At 43.6% G+C, this 23,961-nt stretch overlaps 1 protein-coding gene across 4 annotated transcripts in view; it reads left to right on the forward strand.

The window, feature by feature from the left end:
- The window catches only part of PTPRO (protein tyrosine phosphatase receptor type O), a 143,529-nt gene extending 124,742 nt beyond the window's left edge, over window positions 1-18,787 (forward strand). For 3 of the 4 annotated variants that reach the window (XM_072999780.2, XM_072999779.2, XM_072999781.2), the window contains 7 exons: window positions 203-279; window positions 1,909-2,043; window positions 4,424-4,546; window positions 6,301-6,455; window positions 7,989-8,124; window positions 14,984-15,104; window positions 17,573-18,787. In XM_072999780.2, the coding sequence (XP_072855881.2) occupies window positions 203-279; window positions 1,909-2,043; window positions 4,424-4,546; window positions 6,301-6,455; window positions 7,989-8,124; window positions 14,984-15,088 (731 nt within the window). In that variant the 3' untranslated portion in view covers window positions 15,089-15,104; window positions 17,573-18,787. The remainder of the gene's footprint in view (window positions 1-202; window positions 280-1,908; window positions 2,044-4,423; window positions 4,547-6,300; window positions 6,456-7,988; window positions 8,125-14,983; window positions 15,105-17,572) is intronic. The other variant, XM_078376378.1, reaches the window with a different exon arrangement.
- The last annotated feature ends 5,174 nt before the right edge of the window (window positions 18,788-23,961 follow it).

Raw genomic sequence — 23,961 nt, forward strand, 5'->3', positions numbered from 1 at the left:
TTGTGGATGATGATAATGAAATCTCTCACTGTTGGGTGTGAGTTTACTGATGCGTTCATAAAACTGGACACCCTGCAGTCTCATTTTTCCTCCAGAATGCATGCAAATTTATGATAAGCTCTCAGAGCTGTAATTGGAAATTGATTCGTTTGTGATAAGCCTTTAAGCTCAACCTACGTCTGGGTGTTTTTCTTTTTTGCAGATGATTTCAGCCGTGTTCGATTGGTTTCAATGAATGAAGAGGAGGGCTCTGATTATATTAATGCCAACTATATCCCTGTGAGTAACTTGGACTTAAATTAACCAGTGGAATAATACTGTTATTATAGCCTGGGAAATATTACATAGGGTACAAACAAGGGCCAAATTTTTTGATAGACTTGTTTTCTCTAATAGCAAACTCAGATGATGAGTTGGGGGGGATGGCACAAAAAAATAAAGGAATGGTTTCTATAGATTTAAGAGATTCTAGAATTACAGAGATACATACGACTGTAGATTGAAAATAAACTATTGTACTATGGGCACATCATAATAGGATAGGACTCAATAGAAAAGACAATAGTGTTATGAAAAGTTGAAGTCAATAGGAAAAGAGGAAGACCAATAAGAGTTGGGTTGACTCAATAAAAGAAGCCACAGCCCTGAGTTTGCAAGAGGTGAGCAGAGCTATTGACAATCAAACTTCTTGGAAATCACTCATTCATAGGAAATCACTTGGAAATCACTAAAGCAGGTTGAGAGAACATAAATTAGGAACAGAAGGAAATTTGGAGAAGGGGGCTGTTGCAGAGTTTTGCATTTTGATTAAATTCTTCTAGTGGCTGAGCAGGTATTTACAGAGGAGAATAGCTTCCAGTCTCCCAGAGTCCATACCTTTTTCTCAGCAACTGGCACTTGCAGTCTCAGTAACTCGCTCTGAGACATTTGAAATATAAAGAATAAAAGTATTTCATTTCCTTACAGTTCGGGACAGCAAACGAACAAAACATGGCTGACTGCTTTCAGCAAAGGCCTCAACAGACTGATTTCCCGCAGACTAAAGAAGAGGGGAGGACAGAGCGGAGAGACAGGGCTCTCTTTGGGAAAGAACAATTGATTAGTGCCAGGGAGATTGACAGTCACCCCCGCCCAGTCACACCTAGAAGATGTATATGATAGTACAGTGGTGCCTCGCTTGATGACAATTCGTTCCAGCGAAATCGTTGTAGAGCGAAAACGTCGTCAAACAAAATAAAAACCCCATTGAAACACATTGAAAACCGTTCAATGCTTTCCAATGGGCTGCTCATCCACCGAATATCCTTCATACGGCGGCCATTTTCTGGTGCCTGTTAAGCGAAAAATCAGTCCTAAAAACAGCGGGGGGGGCATTTTCTTCAGCCGACGGCCATTTTGGAACCTGACGATCAGCTGTTTGCTGATCATCGTAAAGCAAAAATCGGTTCCCGAAGCAGGGAACCGATCATCGTGAAACGAAAAAAACCCATTTAAACCATCGTTTAAGTGGATTCGTTGTTATATGAGGTAATCGTCCAGCGGGGCACAACTGTATAACAAAACCCCAACAGGAGCAGGCATCCAAAAGACCAGTGGATTTCCAGAATTTACAAAATGTTGGTGTTAGTTGAGTTTTAGATGCAAGAGGAAAAGCTCCAGGATCAGCAGGGTGTTAGGTTAGAAGACTCTTGGGATCCCATTGGACTTTACAGTTCTGTGATTCTAGGTGTAAAAAGAACAGACACTGGGCAAAAAAGTATGTGTCTGAGAATTAAATCTTCAGTGTATCAATACTGAGGGATGGGACCAGATACTGTAGGAAGGAGAAGGGAGGAGCAGCAGTTGACACCATGTGCTCTCTCTCTCTCTCTCTCTCTCTCTCTCTCTCTCTCTCTCTCTCTCTCTCAGGGCTACAACTCGCCACAGGAATACATTGCAACCCAAGGGCCATTACCAGAGACAAGGAATGACTTTTGGAAGATGGTCCTCCAGCAGAAGTCACAAATCATTGTTATGCTCACACAGTGCAACGAGAAGCGAAGGGTATGTTACAGAGTCTTCCTTACCATTTGGGAAACATAGTTAATCTTAAAGGCCCATGCTTGCCCAGCATTCCGTATCTAGCCGTGGTCCTTGATATTATTCCCAATGCTTTGCAAGCAGGACATAGTCACCTTGATGGTTTGGCTCTTCATCTCAAGCTCAGAAGATGGGAGGAAGCTGTGTGGTCCTTATACCTGCTCCAAAGGCAAGAGCGGGAGGATACTTTTATTAACCATGTGCTGTCAAGTCAATTCTGACATGTGGCAACCCTTTTCAGAGTTTTTCAGGTAGGGAATTCTTAGAAGTGGTTTGCCATTCCTTTCTTCTGGGGGCCGCTCTGTGACTGTGCCGCTTGCCCATGACTACAGAAACGGGCTCTTCTCCCTGGATTAGAAAATCAAAGGCCCAACCTCTGGCTACCTAAACCACTGAACTACCCAGCCGTCTTTATTAGACCAATAAAAAAAAAATCACCAACAAAGGCTAACTTTAGCTTTCTCCGGTGGGACACCACTTCTCTGTGGATGCTGCAAGAAAAATACAAGAGCTCCAGAAATCATGGTTAGATGTCTATGCCAGTTTCTAAGTGAGACCTGGAAGATCAAGCCGGGAATGTTGGCTTTAAAGTCCCAAACTTTTCGGGAATCTTTTCTCTGAATGTGCAGGACGTATTCATTTTTGATGTGAAAAAATCCAATTTTTCTTGCTCCTGAATTTGGATTTTAGCTTTTTCCCTTGCCCAAATATATATATATATATTTAATGGTAGAATTTTTGAAAACAAATAGAAACGATTCTCCCCTATTTTCATCAGCCAGGTTTAGTATGTACTCTTATTCCCAGCATGGAACAGACAATGCTGGACTGAAGGGCAGCTTATGACCACAGTGGAGGCACCCCCAACCCTTGATTTTGAAATGAGTTCCCATGATCCAGTCCATGGGCTGTGCCTGGTTGTACCTGCCTAGCCATGTTGGTTTTAGCATTCCCCTGAAAATAAGCATTCCCTTGGGGAAAAAAACACAGTAACCCTGAAACAGCACTAACATAAGGGATTCAAAACCAGACTTCCAAGAGTTAGAAGCAAAATAGATGCTAAAGGGAATGTCTATTCCCTATGATCAACTCATTTTCTCTCCTGCAACAGGATTTGAATTTCGTTGTATGGTATACTATGTATATACTTACAATGACAATAAATCATATTATTATTATTATTATTATTTTCTCATTGATACTGCTTTAGCAATCAGACGTACAGATTGAACCTGTGTTACCCTTTTAATGGCCACTCACAAAATAAAGTACGCTAAATGCAAGATGTTTAGGTGTGGGAAATCATGTGCCATGACAAACAAATGTCTTTCACCATTTGAGGGAGCACCTCTGCAAAAAATGTGGGCTTCAAGAACTTAAAGCCTGGGGCCTGGATAAGCAAAGCTGACAATTTCACATTCTCCCATAATCAACATTTATTTATTTATTTCTCTCTCTTTCTCTTTTGCTTGCATCGTCTCTATCCTGGTTATGAAGAAACTTGCAGATTTTAATACATTCCTATCAAAAACAAATCAAAACCAAGTTCTCATCTTTCCCAAATTCGATTTGTCAAAGCTAACAATTGTCGATTGACCCCTGTGAAGCTGATGAATCCCCTTTTAAAGTCATTCAAACAAATGGCCACCATTATGGTCTGTGACAGGCAATTCCATTATGTCGATGAATGATACCCTTCCTTTTATTTCTGCCTGGAACCTACTGCCAATTCTTTTTAGTAAGTGGCTGCACTTCTTTGACTTAAAGCATAGTCGAGATTGCTGACTCCAATTTCACAGGGATGGTGTGTCAACTGCAGACTTCAGCCTAAATTTTAAGGGAGTTAAAAGCAGATTTAGTGGCCCTGTAAAATCAGAATCAGCAGCCTTGCCACACATGTTTGTGGTATTAAAATTCCCTTCGGTCTGCCTTAGTAGTAGTAGTAGTATCAAGTCAATTCTTCAATTCTTTTCAGGGTTTTTGAGGTTGAGAATTCTCAGAAGTGGTTTGTCGTTCCTTTCTCCTGGGAGTGCCCTAAGACTGTGCAGCTTGCCCAAGGCCACACAGGCTTGTTCTACTGTGGGGAATTGAACTCCCAACCTCTGGCTAGATACCTAAACCACTGGGCTATCCAGCAAAGCTTAAAATACCTTAAAATATATGAAATTTAATTAAAATGTATAAGTTATTTGGGATAAAAGTTTACACGTTTTGGTTCACATGCAAGCCTAAGGTCATTCCCTTCCGGATGAGAATTTTAGTTTATTAAAAATTGAGGAAGTCAGGATCAGGAATCTCATCTCTTAAAAAAAAACCCGTTGAATTTTTGTTCCTTTGTTTCCAGGTGAAATGTGACCACTATTGGCCTTTTACAGAAGAACCAGTTACTTACGGAGATATCACAGTGGAGATGCTATCTGAAGAAGAGCAATCAGACTGGGTTTTAAGGAATTTCAGAATCAGCTATGTAAGACAATGTGAACGGTTTCAAACAGCTTCTCTCAAGTAGTGTTAGTCTTGCCGACTTTAAATCCAAACTTTAAAAGACTCGTAAATCTAATTCTCATTTTAGAAGAATTTCCTCCCTTGCAGTTTGAACTTTCAAACTTTCCTAAACCCTGAACTCCAATGTGCGGCCTCTAGATGTGCTTGACAACAACTCCCATTATCCTTACCCAACGAGTCCCAAACTCATAATAGCAGGGGACAATGGGAGCTCTTCTCCATCACAGCTGAAAGGCACTGTCCTAACGAAGGGTGCTCAACTGTTTCAATAGAATTACAGTAGGATCCCCATATCTGTAAGATCAGTATCTGCTGATTAACTCCTCCTCAGCCTGAAAATATTAAAAATATAATCCGAGAAATACATACAGTGGTGCATCGCTAGACGATGATAATCCGTTCCACTGAAATCACTGTTTAGCGAAATCATTGTCTAGCGAAAAGCATTTCCCCATTGCAATGCATTGAAACCTGTTTAATGCGTTCCAATGGGGAAGAATCATCATTGTCTAGTGAAGATCGGCCATAAGAAAGCTGCTTTGCGAACCGCCGATCAGCTGTTTAAATAGCTGTCTTGCGAAGCTTAGATCTCAAAAACACCCGTTTTGCGAGTGCAGAGGGAGCTGTCAAAATCGTTGTCTAGCGAAAATCGGTTTGCGAAGCAGGGACCAAACATTGTCCAGCGAAATTCCCCCATAGGAATCACTGTTTTGCGAATCGCTATAGCAATCACAAAAAAGTCAATGTCTAGCGAAAATACTGTCATGCGGGGTAACTGTCTAGCAAGGTGCCACTGTATTTCTAAAGATGAAGTTACCAGAACTGGCCACTAGAATAAGCCAGAGACCGTGTTACATACAGTGTTTGCTATTAAAATAGTATTAGGTAAAATACGCATTTTTCAGCATCTACAGAGGGAGTTTAGAACCAATCTCCCGCAGCTACAGGGGTCCTACTGTGTCATATCTGTGTCGTGTGTGTGTATGTGTGTTTAAGTAACAGAACATTTTGTGTGGACAAATGCACATGTAATATTATTACTTCTGTTCCCCCCATTTGTTGAAATATTGTTGTTATTTTTCAATTGTTTTATCCTATTTGCTGTGAGCCACCCAGAGTAGACATTGTCTAGATGGGCGGCATATAAGTTTAATAAATAAACAAACAAACAAAAATATCTTTCCATTGGCTGGAACAGTGGTGGAATGTAGTTACTTATTCTGAATGGAGATTGCTAGAATTCTCTCATCAGCATGGCCGTAGTTATAGACCAAAAAGGTAGCTAACTTTCTACATGTTTTGAGACTTGAGTCAAATTTTCAGTGGATAGGCGAAGACAGCTGATTCCCAACTTCTTAACTGGAACATAGCAAAATTACTCCTCAGTTATATCCAAAGAAGAAAATATTGGCTGATTAGAAATTGAAGTTTATATGAATAGGATGTGGACTGCATTGTGTCCTAGTTATGCAAAGCACATTTCTGGGTTCAAAATTCGTTCATTCTAAGCACGTATCTTTCACCAGGCTCTTGTGGGTGGAAAGAGAATGCTAGTAAAAACATAGCAATCCTGCATGTCTAAAACCAATTAGCTTTAAAAAAAGGTTTGTTGTTGTTTTAATTGGTAGGCTTTTAGTCAAGGCCCTTTTAGCTACCTAGCTTCTGATTTATCATGGAAAAGTGCCATGTAAATGTTTTGTTCCTCTTTCCTCTTAGGCAGACGAGGTGCAGGACGTGATGCATTTTAATTATACAGCTTGGCCGGACCACGGAGTCCCTCCCACAAATGCAGCCGAGAGCATCTTGCAGTTTGTACAGATGGTGAGGCAGCAGGCCACGCGAAGTAAAGGCCCCATTATCATACACTGCAGGTAAACCCATTCCTCCTCCCTCCATTCTTGGAAGAAACACAAGCTAGAGATGGACAGAGAGAAACGCCTTCCACCTGTCAACAAACCTATTTTTGTCTTTTGTGTTTGAAAACAACTGAAGATCACCAGATTTCCCCCTTGAAAGTCTCTTTGCTTGATATTCTGTCATGGTTGCTTCTTCCAGATGGAGTAGTAAATTTTGAAGGTCCCCACAACCATACCTCTGGGAAGACTCTGAGAAGCACGTCTGTCATTATCCTCTAAAAACTAACCAGGCATTTAGAGATCAGTGGCTCCCTGTAAAACCATACTATTTGCAGACATAGCTAGCGTGGCTCCATGTGACTATTAGATACATTGGGACGTATCTTCTTTGAACCAGATGCTGTGCTAGCACTAGTTCCAGCCATTAGGCATTCAGCTGATCTGTATCCATTCTGTGACACAAACAGGGAGGGTGTCAAGAGCCGCTGGACAGCTCAGTGGTTTAGGTCTCTGGCTGCAGAACCAGAAGTTAGGGGTCCAGTTCCTCACTGTCTCTCCTTGATCCATAAGGTTCTGCTATTCTAAGATGCTGACAATGATCATATAACTTAGGGGAGTGCTAATGCTGTGGGTGTGGCACAACAACCTTGGGGGACCATGTTGTTGTGGTGGGTGGTGCTTCATTGCTTTACAGCAATTAGGGGGATTAACGGGAAGAACCCCCATCCATCCTGCTTTTTTTTAAATTTGGGGGTTAGGGGTTCCCTCAAAATATGGCAGAATTGTCCCATATACCCACTAGAAGCACAAGAGTACTTTTGCACAGAAGAGAATGGGAGGGGTATTCTGGGAGATCAGAAGAACATAGGGGGTGCTGCATTTTCTTTTGCCACCTGGATTATAGCTTTATCAATAGCAAGCTATATAAATGTTTATGGCACCTACACTTCTTGGATCTGAAGACTTGGGCGACAGTCAATGAAGCTTATGTCAAATACAACTTTTCAGTGTTTCGGATGCCCCAAGGTTTGTTGTTGATTTTTTTTTAAAAAAGGGTGATGTATGAAACTTGTCCAGCAAAAAGTGTGCATGGAGATTGTGCTTAATAATAAAAAATAAGGATAATGAGATGAGTCCTCTGAAACAAATTGGTTGAGATGAGTCCTCTGAAACAGATTGGTTGAAATCCTCTTGCCTCGCCCTTGTCTCATAGGGCAAGTCCATTGAATCGGTGGGGATTTAATGAATCAAATCCTCTGTAAGTTCCACTAATTCAAGTGGGTCTATTCTAGTTGCAACTTGCTACACAAAAGTAAGTTGCACCTAGAGTAGTCTCATTTAAATCAATGGAGCTTATGATGGAGTTGACTCACCAGATCCTCACTGATTCAGTGAGCCTACTCTAACAGTAAGCAACAGACATTGTATTTTGCAACTGCAATGTATATTTGCAAAGTACGTGAGGTTTTCCAGAATGGAACAATGTAGGAATCAGGCACCTTCCCACTCTTCCAGAGTTTGATATTGAATGTCTCTTCTGTTTTCCAGTGCCGGCGTGGGACGAACAGGGACTTTCATAGCACTGGACCGGCTTTTACAACACATTCGTGATCATGAGTTTGTAGATATATTAGGGCTGGTGTCCGACATGAGATCTTATCGGATGTCCATGGTTCAGACAGAGGTATGAATTCCAATTCTATATATTTCCAAGAACAAGACTGTATTTGATTATTGCTCTGAGCAATTTTTATCCCTTCCTGCAACAATGGCATAGAAAAAGTTTAAGTGAATATAAATCTATAATTAATATATATATATGTATTAAAGGACCAGAATATAGAAAAGCAAATTCCTAGTACCCTAAGTATTCTCATCTGGCACTCCAATTCCATTCCTTACCTTAGCCTGAGCAACACAAACAGCAGATGATTCAGTTAATCTGTGCTTGGACTGTACTAGTCCCCGATGGGGGAAGACCGGGCATGATCTGACTGCTTCTCTTGCTCTGTCCTGCTCTCTCGCTCTCTCTTCATATGTGTGTGTATGTGTGCAAACACTCAAGCCTGGATTACACATGCCAAACTTGGATGATGACATGCCAAAGGCATAAACTGTATCACCTTTGAGATATCCTTTGTTGTTGTTAGTGAGCAATGTGTAGCCTGCATAATTAACTTATAAACCGCCCAGAGAGTGCTTTAAGAGCTATAGGGCGATATATAAGCAGCACACTTTGCTTTTTGTTTGTTGTTGTTGTTCCATACCATCAAATCACCATGAAGGAGTGAACTCCAGAATGTCCTATCCTCAACAGCCCTGTTCAGTTCTTGCAAGTTCACACTTGTGGCTTCTTTTAGGGAGTCAATTCATCTCGTATTTCGTCTTCCTCTTTTCCTGCTGCCTTCAGCCTTTCCCAGCATTATTGTCTTTTCCCAAAAATCCTGTCTTCTCATGATGTGCCCAAAGATATCCTATAGCATTATTTTTTAAAAATGTATTATTCCAAAATTAGCTTGATTCATTATTGTTGTTGTTGTTGTTGTTGTTTTACTTCTGCCTTTAAAAAAAAAACACACTCCAGGTCCCTTCACTTAGTTTGGGTATAAATCTGGTCCTGCCTCCAGCCAGAAGGATTTAAACCTATCTTTTCTCCTGGAATGCTTTTTCTTAAAAGCTGGCAAACACATATTTCAAAGAAAGCAATAATGGGACATTTGAACATGTGACCACAGTCATTTGTAGGCTAAGGAGGTGTCTCAGTCCAGGACCAAAACTATCTTTCCTCGCCCTGTTTGGTGAAGGCTGGGCTAAGACTTGCCCGGTTACAACGCCTGTCCTTTTACTTATCTCTGCCTTCCATGGGTTTGCATAGTAGAACTTCATTAGTTTTTCTCCGGAGTGCCCAGAGGCATTGGCTGCCAACTTCCGTGTTGTTTTTGAGGCCCTGCTGTTTGCCAGCTGGCCCGTCCCCCTGTTACCTTGGCAAAGCATCACTACATTCTCTCTCTCTCTCGCTCGCTCTCTATCCCCCCTCCCCTTTTCTCTCTCACACACAAAATGTAGCAGACAGCAGGGCTTTGTAATGCTTTGGCAAACTGGATCAGGATTATAGAATGAGTCAAATGCATGGCAGTAGGTACCACTCAGGAGCAGGATATGATGCACAGGTTGGCAGGACCGGAGTATTTTTGTCGGGGGGGGATGGAATGTGTGTGTGTGAGAGAGGGGGGAGAGGGAGAGATGGAGGAGGTCCTGCTTTAATCATCTGGCTTTCTCCTCTCCTTTTTTGTTTGGCAACCTGCGAAAAGAAGAGAAAATCCAAAATCTCGACCAAGCATCACTATGATTAAAAGAAAAAGATAAAAGCATATTTCATGGGATCAGCTTGACAGATACATCTCCATTTATTAGAATGCCGTTATGTTTCCAAGTTGCTCTCAGCGGTAGTTAGTTTGGCTGAGCTCCTGAGAGCATACGGTTCGACCCACCCGCTTGCATCACCTAGACCGTTGTGGCTGTGCCAGCAACGGACTTCGCTGTAACCTCCACCACTAACAAACCTGTCTGTTGCCTCATCACAGCACATTGTGAGTGGCATGGCATGCACCTTACCTTTAGAGGGTGAGTCTTGGCTTGTGCTTCGTCATGTATGAAAGGAGACATTGGCCCCTTTTCAGTTCCGGCCCTGCTGAGTGACACATGCACCTAATCTCCCCATGGCTTCTTTCTGGCCAGCTCCGTACCTTATGCAAAGGTTGAAAAGAGGTCTGTTCTTTTTCTTACCTCCTTGCCACTAATCAGCATCATAGGCCTGTGTGTGTGCGTGCGTGCAGGTGTCTGTCTGTGAAATTTGGCGGCCATTTTGCTGTGGCGAATGTGTGAATCCTGAAAGGGGGTGACTTGTCCTGAAACACGGAGGGATATATAGGCTTTCTTTACACGAGGGTGTCAGGGTCATCAAGCTACAGTTCTCAACCTCCCAGCCAAAGCCTCTCTGTCTGGTGACCACTTGGGCACTGGTTGTGAATTTGGGTGCTCAACTTGTTGCATGAAGGACAGCCTAATGAAAGAGAGAGACCAAAAATATTGCTCTTTACCTCCAAAGCTTTTTGCATCGTCTTGGTCATAGTCTTCAAGCGGGAGATTCATGTTAATCTGCAGCAGCAAAGGCGGTAAAAAGTCTTGTGCCACTTTGAAGACTAACTGGTATATTTAGCATAAGCTATTGTGCAGTGGTGGCGCTGCAGGTTAAACCGCAGAAGCCTCTGTGCTGTAAGGTCTGTAGATCTTCAGCTGTAAGATCGAATCCACGTGACGGAATGAGCACCCGTCGCTTGTCCCAGCTCCCGCCAACCTAGCGGTTCGAAAGCATGCAAATGCGAGTAGATAAATAGGGACCGCCTCGGTGGGAAGGTAATGATGTTCTGTGTCTAAGTCACACTGGCCATGTGACCACAGAAGATTGTCTTCGGACAAACGCTGGCTCTGCGGCTTGGAAACGGGGATGAGCACCACCCTCTAGAGTCGAAAATGACTGGACAAAAGTTGTCAAGGGGAACCTTTACCTTTTATTGTGCAGTGCAGCCTGTTTCTTCAGAGAGATGAAGTGTAGCCTCCAATAGACAGAGATTTCAGCCATATATACGTCCTCCATACAGAGCACATTACCATAGTCTTTCGAGACTGAAGGATGCCTAACTCAGAATAAAGACAGGAAGAGTAAATGGCTATCTACTGGAGGGTATACTCCATGCCTTTGAAGAAGTGGGCCACATTCCACAAACGCAGATGCCAGATAAAATGTTTCCAGTTCTAAGGGGTCATAAGACTTGTGTTTGAGAGGTACAGTGGCTGAAATCCTGTTGCGCAGTTACATAAAAAGTGTAAAGTTTTGAAACAAATTGCTGTTAAGAAACCTTTGTAGGCATTATCTGTCCTATGCCAAGTTGCATGACTTGGTTTTGAACAGATAATGCCTACGGAGATTTCTTAACTTACAGCAATTCACTCCCAAAAGTTACTCCTTTTGTGTAACTATGCAAATGGATTTGAGCCAGTGTTTCTAGTAGATTAGTTTTTATGTTATATCAAGATTATAAATCTTGTGTTTTGGTTCTGTTAGCTACTTCAAATTTGGTACCCAGTTTGATGTGGTAGATAGAAATTAGAACGGGTTTGAATCTCAGCTCAGCCATGGAAAGTCACAGTGAGGCGGAACTGGTAAAACTACTCCTTAAATGTCTCATTTACCTTGAAATCTTTATTAGGGCTGCTATAAGTTGATTTCAGCTTGACTGCACAGAACACACGCCGCTACCTCTAATGCTTTTTGTTTGTTTGGGTGAACAGATACGGTATTGGGTAAGCAAACGAGAAAGAAGGCGGGAGCGAGAGAGGGAGTATGGAAAGATCGGTACCGTGTTACGCCATGAGTTTTTAAACGGGTGGTCCCAGTTAAAATCACCCAGCACCGAGGCTCCTCCATCTTTGCGTTTGTGTGTAATTTGCACCAGGTATACTGAACAGAAGAAAGTGCTTTCTAGAAGCCCTTTTTACACAATTCCCACCTGCTCCCTGCTATTTTAGGAACGAAAATCAGACATGTACATACTGAATTATCTGTGCTTTCAGTGAGAATCTATTTCAATCCTTCCTTTCTCAGTTGAGCCCCCAAAAACTATTGTTTCCTTACTCTTTACCACTAGAGGTCCGTGTTGCTTCAGGCGCAGGATGCATGCCTTGTGAATCTTTCAGTAGAAAACCTGAAACCTCACTGCCCTCGCCTTTCACCTGGTTTCAGATTTCTTCATGGGGTGGAAAATTAATTGGTCAGTCTCGCCACATTGTTCCCAAGTCTTCTGGGTGAAATAGGAGGGAAAGTTGTGGCATGCAGTTAAGAAATGGTCTGGAGGTTTGCCTTTCAGAGAATGGTTGAGAGCTCAACAGAGCTGGTGACTGAATTTTCTTGCAAACCCCACCCTCAGCCGTGCAGTCTAAACCTGTCAAATATTTTGGAAAGGGCTAAATAATATTCCTGTGCAGTCTTTCCGTTTGGAAAACCAGGACAAATGTTCGTGGAGTAGCCAAATTATCAGTGCTTGGGAATATTCAGAGCAGCTGCCTCGTATTTTTTCAGCAATAAGGATGTAATTATTCATTTATTTCATTCTCATAGGAGAGAGCAAAAGGGCAAGGGTTTTCTCCTTGGTGATTGATATTATGAGGATTGTTGTACATTTTTTGAGTTACAGGATTTATTTTGCGGAAATTTTCCAGAAGTGTTTTTTGCACAAAAAAAGCTGTGTATTGTGGAAACCACTGTATTTTGCACAAAGTGCATTTTCACACAAAATACAAGTTTCTGCATAAGATGCAAAGTTTTTGTTTTACTAGCCCTAGTGATGGCATCCAAAGACGCGCTGGTCTTTTTGCTGTCATGAAGGAGCGAATCATCATGCAGCAATTGGTGTCCAGACGTCCCTTTTTGTTGAGGATGTGGACATTTCCAAATATTTGTTGCATCTACAGCTTAACACAAGCTGGAAAGGAAGACTGGGCATTCTTGCACCCATATTGCAGACACAGTCTTCAAACTCATCTAATAGTCTCTGGTTGGTTTTACAGCACAGGTGTGATTTGAATGTGGGGCTTCCCAGTGCACAGGTTGTGCCACTATACCAGATCAAACCCTCCCCCCCCCCACTGCTGTACCGGGTTCTCCTTAAGAAAACTTGATTTAGATTTTAGTGTACACAGGGAGCACATGCATACATGGACTACTGTGACAGGAGAGTGAGTTTTTCTGCCCCTCTGGTAGAGCTCCATTTATTATGTGGTGGTTGTGGAACAACTCCACATATGTGAACACTGTGAGATAGAAGGCGAGAGGGATACCGCACTCGCTGGGGAGCCGTCCCTCCTCCACAACGAGGATGAGGAGGCAAGACCCCAGCCAGCACCAGAACCTACGAGGACAGTGATAGAGGAACTGAGTGAAAGAATGCAGAAAACAACGATGGAGGAGGTCCAGGAGGAAAAGGCGGGAAAGGAGAAGAAAAAGAGGGTGGAGCTTGAGGCAGGAATAGGGGAGATAAAAAGGAAGGAAGGGCAGTTGCCGCCCCCTCTTTCCCTTTCCACACCCTTCCCTTTCCTCCTCTTCCCTCTCTGTTCTCCCTGATCACACACACCCCCAGCTGCTGCCTTGTATTGACGGGTGGTGTGGCAGAAGAGGGGGTTCTTCCAAGTGGCCTCAAGAGCTGAAGGGCTGACCATCAGTTGTCGGGGAGCTGTTGAGATAGCAAGAATTTTCATGCTGTTGTTGTGTTTCACCACTTTTTCGCAGAAAAAAATGGCAGAAACCTCTTTTTTTGCTCAAAAAAGTGCAATTGCACATAAAATTTTTGCATTTCTTCTTGCATTTGGTAACATGTAAAAAGGCAAGGTTTTGTGCAGGTGCTGGAGCAAAAAACAAAACAAAAATACACAACCCTCACAGAGTTTGACCATTTGTTCAGCAGGGAGTCCTGGTGTGTTGAGACAGACTTTTCCATTGACAGCAAGAAATGTGTGATTTTCCTTGCACCCTTATCCAGTGTGCACCCAGCTGTTGCCTGTAGTTGCCTGTTACAGCGGTGATGACCTGAAGTAAGCTTGCAATTCTTAATCAGGGTACAGTCTCAAAAGGAAGCAATGAGGAAAACCAGTGACTTTGCAAAAGAATGAATAGAATGGTATGGTGAAATTAAGCATAATTGAATCTTTGTAGGATCATGCTCCAGGATTGTGATCATCCTCCTAACATGCTCACCTAAGGTAGTTTCAGTACACCCATATCACTTTCTAAGCACTAATTTTGATCTGTTTTATGGAAAGGTAGCTGTGCACCAGAAATGGTAAATAGAATTGACAGATGTTGACGGACCTACCTCTGCAGGTCATCACAAAGCAAACTTATTTGTATACTAGATTGGTAGGCAGGTCAGTCTTTGTTTCTTTTATTATTATTGTTGTTATTATCATCATCAATAGCAACAAAAGGGTGGTTCACAGAAGGAACTAGCAGTCTTTAGAGGACTAGAGGATGCAGACACACATCCCTGGAAGATGCTTGATTCTGCTGCTTTCTTTAAAAAATTGGGAGTTTTAATGTACAGCCTTCATGCACAAAGTTTACAGAGTGGAGGACAGAGTACCAAGACCCCTCCAAACATGGTAGGATGCCCCCCATGACAGCCACATGGAACAGATGGACCACAAGTTGCCCACCCCCAGTTGATTTTCTTCGTCACAACTGAGGGCAGTAATCACTTCCGGGAGGCAGAGGAAAAGGTTGGGACTAATCAGGATTAAAGCATGAAAAAGTGACGTTTGGGGGTTTACAATTTGCAGTTTGCTTTTCTGTGGCCAAGGTATGGAAGAGCACTCTTAAAACCCTGGAGGACAGGAGGTGGGGGGAAGCAAATGTAATGGATTTGAGCGCACGGATCCAGAAAGCTCGCCTTCTGGAGGTGAAACAGAGCCTTGTTGTTGTCTTTCCGCAGGAACAATTCATTTTTATTCATCAGTGTGTGCAATTAATGTGGCTAAAGAAGAAACAGCAGTTCTGCATCAGCGACGTCATATATGAGAATGTCAGCAAGTCGTAATTCCAAGTCACGGGTGGTAAGTTAGGAAAGCCATCCCTTGGCTGCTGTACTCGCTTTTGACAACGCTGCTGCTCATGCAGGAGCAGCTGCTGTCATAAATATTAATGCAGAGGCCTTTATTGATGGCAACTGTCAGATCCTCTGAACCAGTTGCCATGTAGCAGCTGGATTCTCCACATCTAGTTTCAGGTAGGCGAAGCCTACCTGTGCTTGCTAAGCACAGAAGCAACACCAGAGGTCTCCTCTCAAAGTCTAGGCTTTAAAGATTGTCTACAGTCCCAGAGTATTGACCACTAAGGCTGATGTGAAGTCCATTCTCCCTGCATTTCTGCCTCCAATACAGTGGTGCCTCGCTTAACAACGATAATCCATTCCAGGAAAATCGCCGTTAAGCAAAAACATAGTAAAGCAAAATTAAAAACCTTATTGAAACGCATTGAAACCCGTTCAGTGCGTTCCAATGGGTTAAAAACTCACCGCCCAGCAAAGATCCTCCATATGGTGGCCATTTTCGCTGCCTGTATAGCGAGGAATCCATCCCTAAGCACAGCAGGGAGCCATTTTAGGCACCCAGCGACCATTTTGAAAACCCGATGATCAGCTGTTTTTGATCATTGTAAAGCGAAAATCGGTTCCCGAAGCAGGGAACCGATCATTGCTAAGCAAAATTCCCCCATTTAGACCATCATTTTGACCATTGAAAAGATCATCGTAAAGCAGATTCGTCGTAATGCGGGGCAATCGTTAAGTGAGGCACCACTGTATAACGAGTTAATGCTTTTCTAGTGGGGCTTTGCCTGTGCGTGAGCACACAGATTAATCCGGGCCAGTTCAGTTTCCTTTTAATAGCCATATCCTGTTTGTGCCAGCATAACATAAAGTTGCACTGGTTGAAAATGTGCTGAGCATGTTGGCCAGCAATAAGGAATTGTGGTCTCCAGTGGCCCAATCAGCCGTGTGTCCTCAACATGACCAATTGTGCAACGCAGAAGTGCTTTGGGGGTGGCACAGGGCACTGGCTAGAATGCTGTTGCATATTTCTGGGGGCGCAGTGCCAGCAGTGTAACTTTCAGTGGCAGATAGATGGAAGTTATGATGTTAGAGTAGGCCTTTCCTACTGCGCGCCGAATCACATGGTTCCAGTTAGTATTGAATTATAATCCAGGCCTCTTGAGCAGATGCCTGCCAGAGGAGGCTGCCTGTATAGCGAGGAATCCATCCCTAAGCACAGCAGGGAGCCATTTTAGGCACCCAGCGACCATTTTGAAAACCCGATGATCAGCTGTTTTTGATCATTGTAAAGCGAAAATCGGTTCCCGAAGCAGGGAACCGATCATTGCTAAGCAAAATTCCCCCATTTAGACCATCATTTTGACCATTGAAAAGATCATCGTAAAGCAGATTCGTCGTAATGCGGGGCAATCGTTAAGTGAGGCACCACTGTATAACGAGTTAATGCTTTTCTAGTGGGGCTTTGCCTGTGCGTGAGCACACAGATTAATCCGGGCCAGTTCAGTTTCCTTTTAATAGCCATATCCTGTTTGTGCCAGCATAACATAAAGTTGCACTGGTTGAAAATGTGCTGAGCATGTTGGCCAGCAATAAGGAATTGTGGTCTCCAGTGGCCCAATCAGCCGTGTGTCCTCAACATGACCAATTGTGCAACGCAGAAGTGCTTTGGGGGTGGCACAGGGCACTGGCTAGAATGCTGTTGCATATTTCTGGGGGCGCAGTGCCAGCAGTGTAACTTTCAGTGGCAGATAGATGGAAGTTATGATGTTAGAGTAGGCCTTTCCTACTGCGCGCCGAATCACATGGTTCCAGTTAGTATTGAATTATAATCCAGGCCTCTTGAGCAGATGCCTGCCAGAGGAGGCAAGGCTAAGAAGCTGGGGTGCCCACAGAAGCTGAGTGACTGACCCACCAAACTGGGCTGGACAGCAGAACAGCAGTACATGCCCATCTCTACAGCTCTATATACAACATACAAGAAGGTGGGCCTTATGGCCTTTGTTCCTACCACGCTGTATGTTGTCTACAGGGTTTGCTACTCTCTGCAGTTTCAGACATTTGTGGTAGAGCATGGAATGGGTCCCCCTAGGATCTGGGGATCCTACTGCAAATGATTAATGAACTCAAAATAATTTATTTAATTGAGAGCCATTTTTAAATAATATCCGTTTTTTCGGCTCTTTGGCCGTGATCTGACGAGCCCGAAAAACCCACAACAACCGGATATTAGAACAGAACACGGCCAAAGAGCCCGAAAAACCCACAACAACCATTAGATCCCGGTCGTGAAAGCCTTTGCGAATACATCCGGTTGATTATTCACATACGGTACTTGCTACTACTGCTCCTCCTCCTTTCCTTTCTCATTTGCAGGTAAAAACATGAAATGTCTCCATCTTCCCTTGCTTCAGATTTTAATTCTCTCTCTTATTTTGTTTCATTAATTGCTTTCTGATTTGCCATGGACAACAGCTGATTTGCAGAACCCGGACAAACAAACAAACAACAAAAGATGTTACATCCAGAAGCTCTGGGAAGACATAGCCTTAAAGAACCTGTGGTGTCTTGTTTGGAATCTACTTTCTGGACTTGTTTTTTTTAAGTTTGCAATACAAGACCAAATTCAGCTTGGTGACATGAACAGTTTAATGGTGTGCATAAACATACAACACTACCAAAAGGACTTTTCCCCCTTGCATTATCTTCCTTCTTAATTCTTTATTTTCAATCTGCAGGTTGGGCTTAAAGGTTACGGAAAGTGCAATATTTAATCAAAACGGCAATGAACTTTCTCCATGGACCTCTGATGAGATTTACAAAAGTCAGGAACAGGCAGGGTTAGCAATGGATAATCCATCATTAGCACACAGTAAGACAAGGGGAAATGGCAGATGCTTGGGGGGAAAATCAGCCAGCCACCGTGACACTGCCTATACTCCAGAGATACCTCCAACGTGGAGCACCCCATGGAGTCATGTCCTTCAAAAATGAACTGGCTCAAAGCAATAGAGAGAAAGCTGGAGGAGACGTCTTCAGACACGCGTGCTTCAGACCCAGCGTTTGAAGGCTGACTGTGTTATTGGCTCAAGATCAATTATGAACATTGGACCAAGGTTTTGGTACCTCAAGAATTCAAGAGTCGGATGTAGACATGTCTACTTTTCTCTGTTCAGCCCCCCTGTGATAGGATAAAACGGCTGTGCTCTTAGATTTGGAGTAGAATTACGGATGGACACCAAGTGGACACTACTTCTGGAGAATGAGCACCACCACCACATTTGTTGAGTTGTCTAAACTAATATTTATTTGCTGTGGCCTATTCCTTTTTGTATTTGCTTCTCCTTCCCCGCCCCTCAGTTTTTGTGTATTTATCCTGTTTTGTTTTAACTGGAACTTTGTCGGTGTTGCAGGGAAGACAGGGCAGGGGGCAGGCCCGCCTTGGTGGCCATTGTCAAGCTGGGAATGGTAAGATCCAGAAAGGAAGGTGCTTTTTCGGAATGCCAAGAACGTTTGGGTGGCTTTGTGCCCAGCGGGGGTTCCCTGCAGAGGGTACTCTGCTGACTATGATTTGTGTAACTGTGTTCCTTCTTTCCTTTACTTTATGTATCAGTTACACGTGCTGTTATGTTGTGATACAGCTGCAGATCGGTGTAAGCATCTCCAGTGACCTTCTCCTCTCCAGCTGAACTTCTGTTTCACAGGAATCATTTCTAAAAGACAAACAGAAAGAAGTACCTCAGGGGGGAAATGAACATGCTGGATTTGCACTCGTGTGTGTGTGTGGGGGTAATCCAAGGTTGCCAGTGTGTGAAAATGGAAGAGTGGCACAGGGGCTAGAATGTTAGATTAGACCTGGGCTTCATATCAGGCCTGCTCCTAGGCCAGTCACGGCCTAATTGGACCCACAAGATAAAACAGTCAGGGAAGAATGCCCTAAGCACCTGCCTGAGCAATCTGGAAGGTTGGCAAAGTACAAATTGATAAGGAACTTAGGAAGCTCCCTTGCACTGAGTCAAACTCTGATTTGATGGTCTGACTCTGTTGATAATACTAAGTTTACACTGATGGACAATGGCTGACTGGCAATGGCTTTCTGGAGCTCATTAAGCAGAATGATTTCTCCTTGTTTTATCTGGAGATCTCAGGTTGTCTCTCATCTAAGGAATAACCCGGCCCAACCCTGCGTACAGTTGTGTTCAAAATTATTCAACCCCCACTGAAATTGAATGTTTTGGCCATTTTGACATTGATTTTGATCATTCAGTCATCTTGCTTACATTTACATGAAAGAGGCACTTGTAGGTCAGAGAAATATAACCTTAAGTTTATAATGAAATAACCACAAATGTCTTTTCTGTGCTCACATCATTATTAGTTTTTATTCAACCCCCAAGTGACAATCAATCTTAGTACTTAGTACAACATCCTTTTACAGTTATAACAGCTTTTAAACGTGAAGCATAGCTTGACACAAGTGTCTTGCAGCGATCTACGGGTATCTTCGCCCATTCCTCATGGGCAAAAGCCTCCAGTTCAGTCAAATTCTTAGGCTTGCGCACTGCAACTGCTTTCTTTAAGTCCCACCAGAGGTTCTTAATCGGATTTAAGTCTGGTGACTGTGATGGCCACTCCAAAATGTTCCAGCCTTTCCTCTGCAACCATGCTCTAGTGGACTTGGAGGTATGCTTGGGATCATTGTCCTGTTGAAAGGTCCAACGTCTCCCAAGCCTCAGGTGTGTGACGGACTGCATCACATTTTCATCCAATATCTCCTGGTACTGAAGAGAATTCATGGTACTTTGTACACGCTGAAGCTTCCCTGTACCTGCAGAAGCAAAACAGCCCCAAAGCATTATTGACCCTCCGCCATGCTTCACAGTAGACAAGGTGTTCTTTTCGTCATATGCCTTGTTCTTCCTCCTCCAAACATAGCGTTGATCCATGGGCCCAAACAGTTCTAATTTTGTTTCATCAGTCCACAGAACACTATCCCACAACTTTTGTGGTTTGCCCACATGACTTTTGGCATACTGCAGTTGACTCTTCTTATTCTTGGGAGACAGCAAGGGGGTGCGCCTGGGGGTTCTGGCATGGAGACGTTCATTACGCAGTGTGCGCCTTATTGTCTGAGCTGAAACTTCTATACCCACATCTGACAAATCTTTTTTCAGTTCCTCAGCAGTCACACGGGGACTTTTCACCACTCTACGCTTTAGGTAGCGCACAGTAGTCGAAGTCAGCATCTTCTTTCTTCCACGACCAGGTAGCATTTCAACAGTGCCCTTTGCCTTGAATTTGTGAATGATGCTTCCTATGGTGTCTCTTGGTATGTTTAACTTCTTTGCAATCTTCTTATAGCCATTGCCCTTCCTGTGAAGACAAATCACCTCTTCTCTTGTCTTCCTGGACCATTCTCTTGACTTCACCATGTTTGTAACCACACCAGTAAATGTCTAGAAGGAGCTGAGTATCACAGTCATTTTAAAGTTGCCTAATTGGTGCTTATTATGCTTGATTGGTGCTTGGTGACATCCACAGGTGTTTTCAATACCTGATCGAAAACACCTGAATGAACCTCTCTTCTTCAGAGTGGTAGTCTTTAAGGAGTTGAATAATTGTGGCAATGAAGAAACCACAAAAGAAACATTTACTACTGTATTACATAAACAATTGATGTTATTTTAGTTGCATTTGGTTCTTTAAAACATCCTTGTAGGATTTCATTCTGAATAGAATTCCAAATGTACACTATAGTCCCTAAACCCCTTTACAGCATTGGGGGTTGAATAATTTTGAACACAACTGTAGCTTTTGAAATCAAATGTGATCCTGTACGTTCAGGGCGGCATGGTGGTCATAAGTTATTGTAATCGTCTGGAGCCTTTTGTACCAAAGGGGCTTCACGTTGAGGAGGGTCAACCAGAAGATGGTGGTACCTGGTGAAAAAGTGGTTACTGAAGTGAGGCCTGTGGCTCGCATGAGCTGCCTGATGTTAGTGCGTCCACTGAACTGTATAGCAGGCAGGACTTCTGTTAGAGCAGGGGTGCCCAATTCAAAGCCTGTGGGCAGCCCCGTCTGTTTTTCTAGCCCTTTGAGCCTTTCCACACGACTGCTGTCCCTGCCCCTAAATTTGGGTCTGTGTGTTTAAAAACAGAAGAATGGTTACTTCTGGACGGCTCCAGGAGTGTCATTTCGCTTCTAAAGCAAAACACAGGGCCTTCTCTTCATGTGTACATGTGGACATTCTTTGTGTCCCCACCCCATCCCAGGACTTGATGTGAAATTCTGGTCATTCCTAATTTTGGGTAGGGAAAGGAAAAGAGAATCACTGTTTTTGGAAGGGATGCATCCTACGGCAGGTGCAGAAAGGGCAAGATTTTCTGTTTCCTCCTAAGTTACCTACCCATGGTTCAAACTGTACCATGGCTGAAGATTTTTTTTCAGTCATCCGTCAGGTGTCCATGACACACTTGAGTTATCCACAATGGCATCACTTGAGGCAAAACAATGGGGAACCAGTGGAACACGATGGGAGAAGAGTCCTCATTATGAAGCTCGCCATCTCTCAGCACAACTTCACCACCACCAAGGCTGGCCTTGTCCATAGGAGAAGGATGGAAGTCCTCTCAGGCTGCGGATTTGGTGCGCCGTGACATTTTACGTTGAGGAATGGGGAGTGCTGGTTGAGGGATGTTTTGCCTCATGGGCCAGAATGAGTTGGTTTTAGATACTGCGCACCTTGACCCCATTGGGTGCATGGGTTTTGCTGCTTCTTAGGGGTAGATGATAGATATGATCACGAAAGGCAAAGTTCAATGTTTAGTCCCAGCGAGAAGAGGCTCCCTGAAGGGATGGAATGTTTTAGATGAGTGGTTCTTAACCTTGGGTTACTCAGGTGTTTTTGGACTGCAACTCCCAGAAGCCTTCACCACCAGCTGTGCTGGCTGAGGTTTCTGGGAGTTGCAGTTCAAAAACACCTGAGTAACCCAAGGTTAAGAACCACTGTTTTAGACCAACATTTATGTAGATCCTGTGGATTTACACTGGAAATAAGGACTATATTTACTCCTAATTGAGTTGGGAGAGAAACCGCAAAGATGGGTCCCGGAGAAACTAGAGCTACCTTGGGAGAAGCAGAGATTGTCCAACGGAAGGCACCGAGTGCTGTGGTACTGACCAGAGGTGGGGTTACTGGGAAGATGCATGCGTCTCTCACACACACTTCAGTAAGATGTGTAGGCTGTGCCAGGGTATTTCGACCTGTCATACATCTTACAGCTTCTGAGTAGAAGACAACCCGTCTTTCCTCCTGCTGTGGTCCAGCCAGCTTCTGGAACATTTTAAAAGCGATGTTTAGTGTGTCTCCCTTCGATTAACCCTTTGTGCTCCATGCAGTTGCTCTGCCTTTTATTCAAAAGCCTAAGCCATGCTCTGGGAGTGGATTGCCCACTCAGCAGCTGAGTTGGAGGAATCTCGTACCAGCCGGTCGACACTGTAAGAAGCTTTGAATGGTATTTTTGTGGGGGCTTGGCAATTCCCTCCCCCCCACTTCGTTGGGTTGCACATCTCAAACTTCCATCCCCACCAAGCATACTAGGCCCTCGTTTTGGGGAAATTTGCCAAGCTCTACTTTTATGGCCAATCAGTGAAGTGACCACAAGAGGCCTCCCATTGGAGGAGAACTTGGAATAGCTCCCTGTGGCAAGTGCCAAATCAAGAGGGGGGGTATATAAAACAGTGCCCCCTACCTCAAATTCTGAAAAAGCATTTTAAATTCTACTTTCCAGCAATGCTTGTGCCAAAGTCCATCCCCTTTAAACATTATCTTCTGCTTCTTTTTCTTTTTTTGTCTTCCAAAGCATAAATAACTCGATGCATTCCTGTATTGTCACAATTTTGTGAGTCAAAGTCAGAACAAGTGATTGGGCTGACAGCCTATTTAGTGACCATACTACCCTGTTTTCCCGAAAATAAGGCCTAACTTGGAAATAAGCCCTAGGACGATTTCTCAGGATGCTTGTAATATAAACCCTACCCGAGAAATAAGCCCCAGTTAAGTGAAACCCTGCCCTCCACCCTTGTGCAGCAACCAGAAGATGACATGGCTGCATTTGAATAAATGTAGATGGCTGTACATGACAAAAAAATAAAACATCGCCTGAAAATAAGGCCTAGTGCATTTTTGGAGCAAAAATGAATATAAGATGCTGTCTTATTTTCAGGGAAACAGGGTACCTTCTATGACACCATTGGCAGCAAAAGCCAATGCACATTCTGGTGTGTGTGTTGGACCTTCAGAAGCACCCTGTTCACAGTCAACAAGAAGGCACAAGAAAAGCCAAAGTGACCTCCCCTCTTTCCTCCTGTACCCCAGTTTGTGGTGGCTCCTTGACACCTAACCTCATCTCAGTGTCTTGCTTCACTGCCAGTGCCTTATCTCATCTCTCCACCCACCTCCCATCCTAACACCCTACCTGTTGCCTCTTGCTTGTTTCTCTTCCCTGGTACATCTTTGCATAGAGTCAATACTGTTAAACGTGACAATTATTGGAAGAGATTGAGGGAGAGGCAGCCAGGCAGGTGAGGTAAGGTGTTGGAGCTGATGGAGAGAAGGGGGATACAGGAGGTGGGGTAGAGGGGGTGCAGTGATGTTTCTCTCACAGGTCATGGGTGGGTTCACGATATAACCGGTCAATTAAGTAGTCAAGAAACCCACATCTAGCAAATCGAGATGGCGTCTTAAGTTTCAGCACCTGAACCCTATAGATCTAAACTCACCGGGAGTGGGCCAGCATGGAACTCATCCATTTGTTTTTAGAATACATCTCCCAGAAGTTCTGCTGCAAATCTGAGACTGATGG

The sequence above is a fragment of the Pogona vitticeps genome, chromosome 5, assembly GCF_051106095.1.
Source record: "Pogona vitticeps strain Pit_001003342236 chromosome 5, PviZW2.1, whole genome shotgun sequence".
NCBI classification, from domain to species: domain Eukaryota; kingdom Metazoa; phylum Chordata; class Lepidosauria; order Squamata; family Agamidae; genus Pogona; species Pogona vitticeps.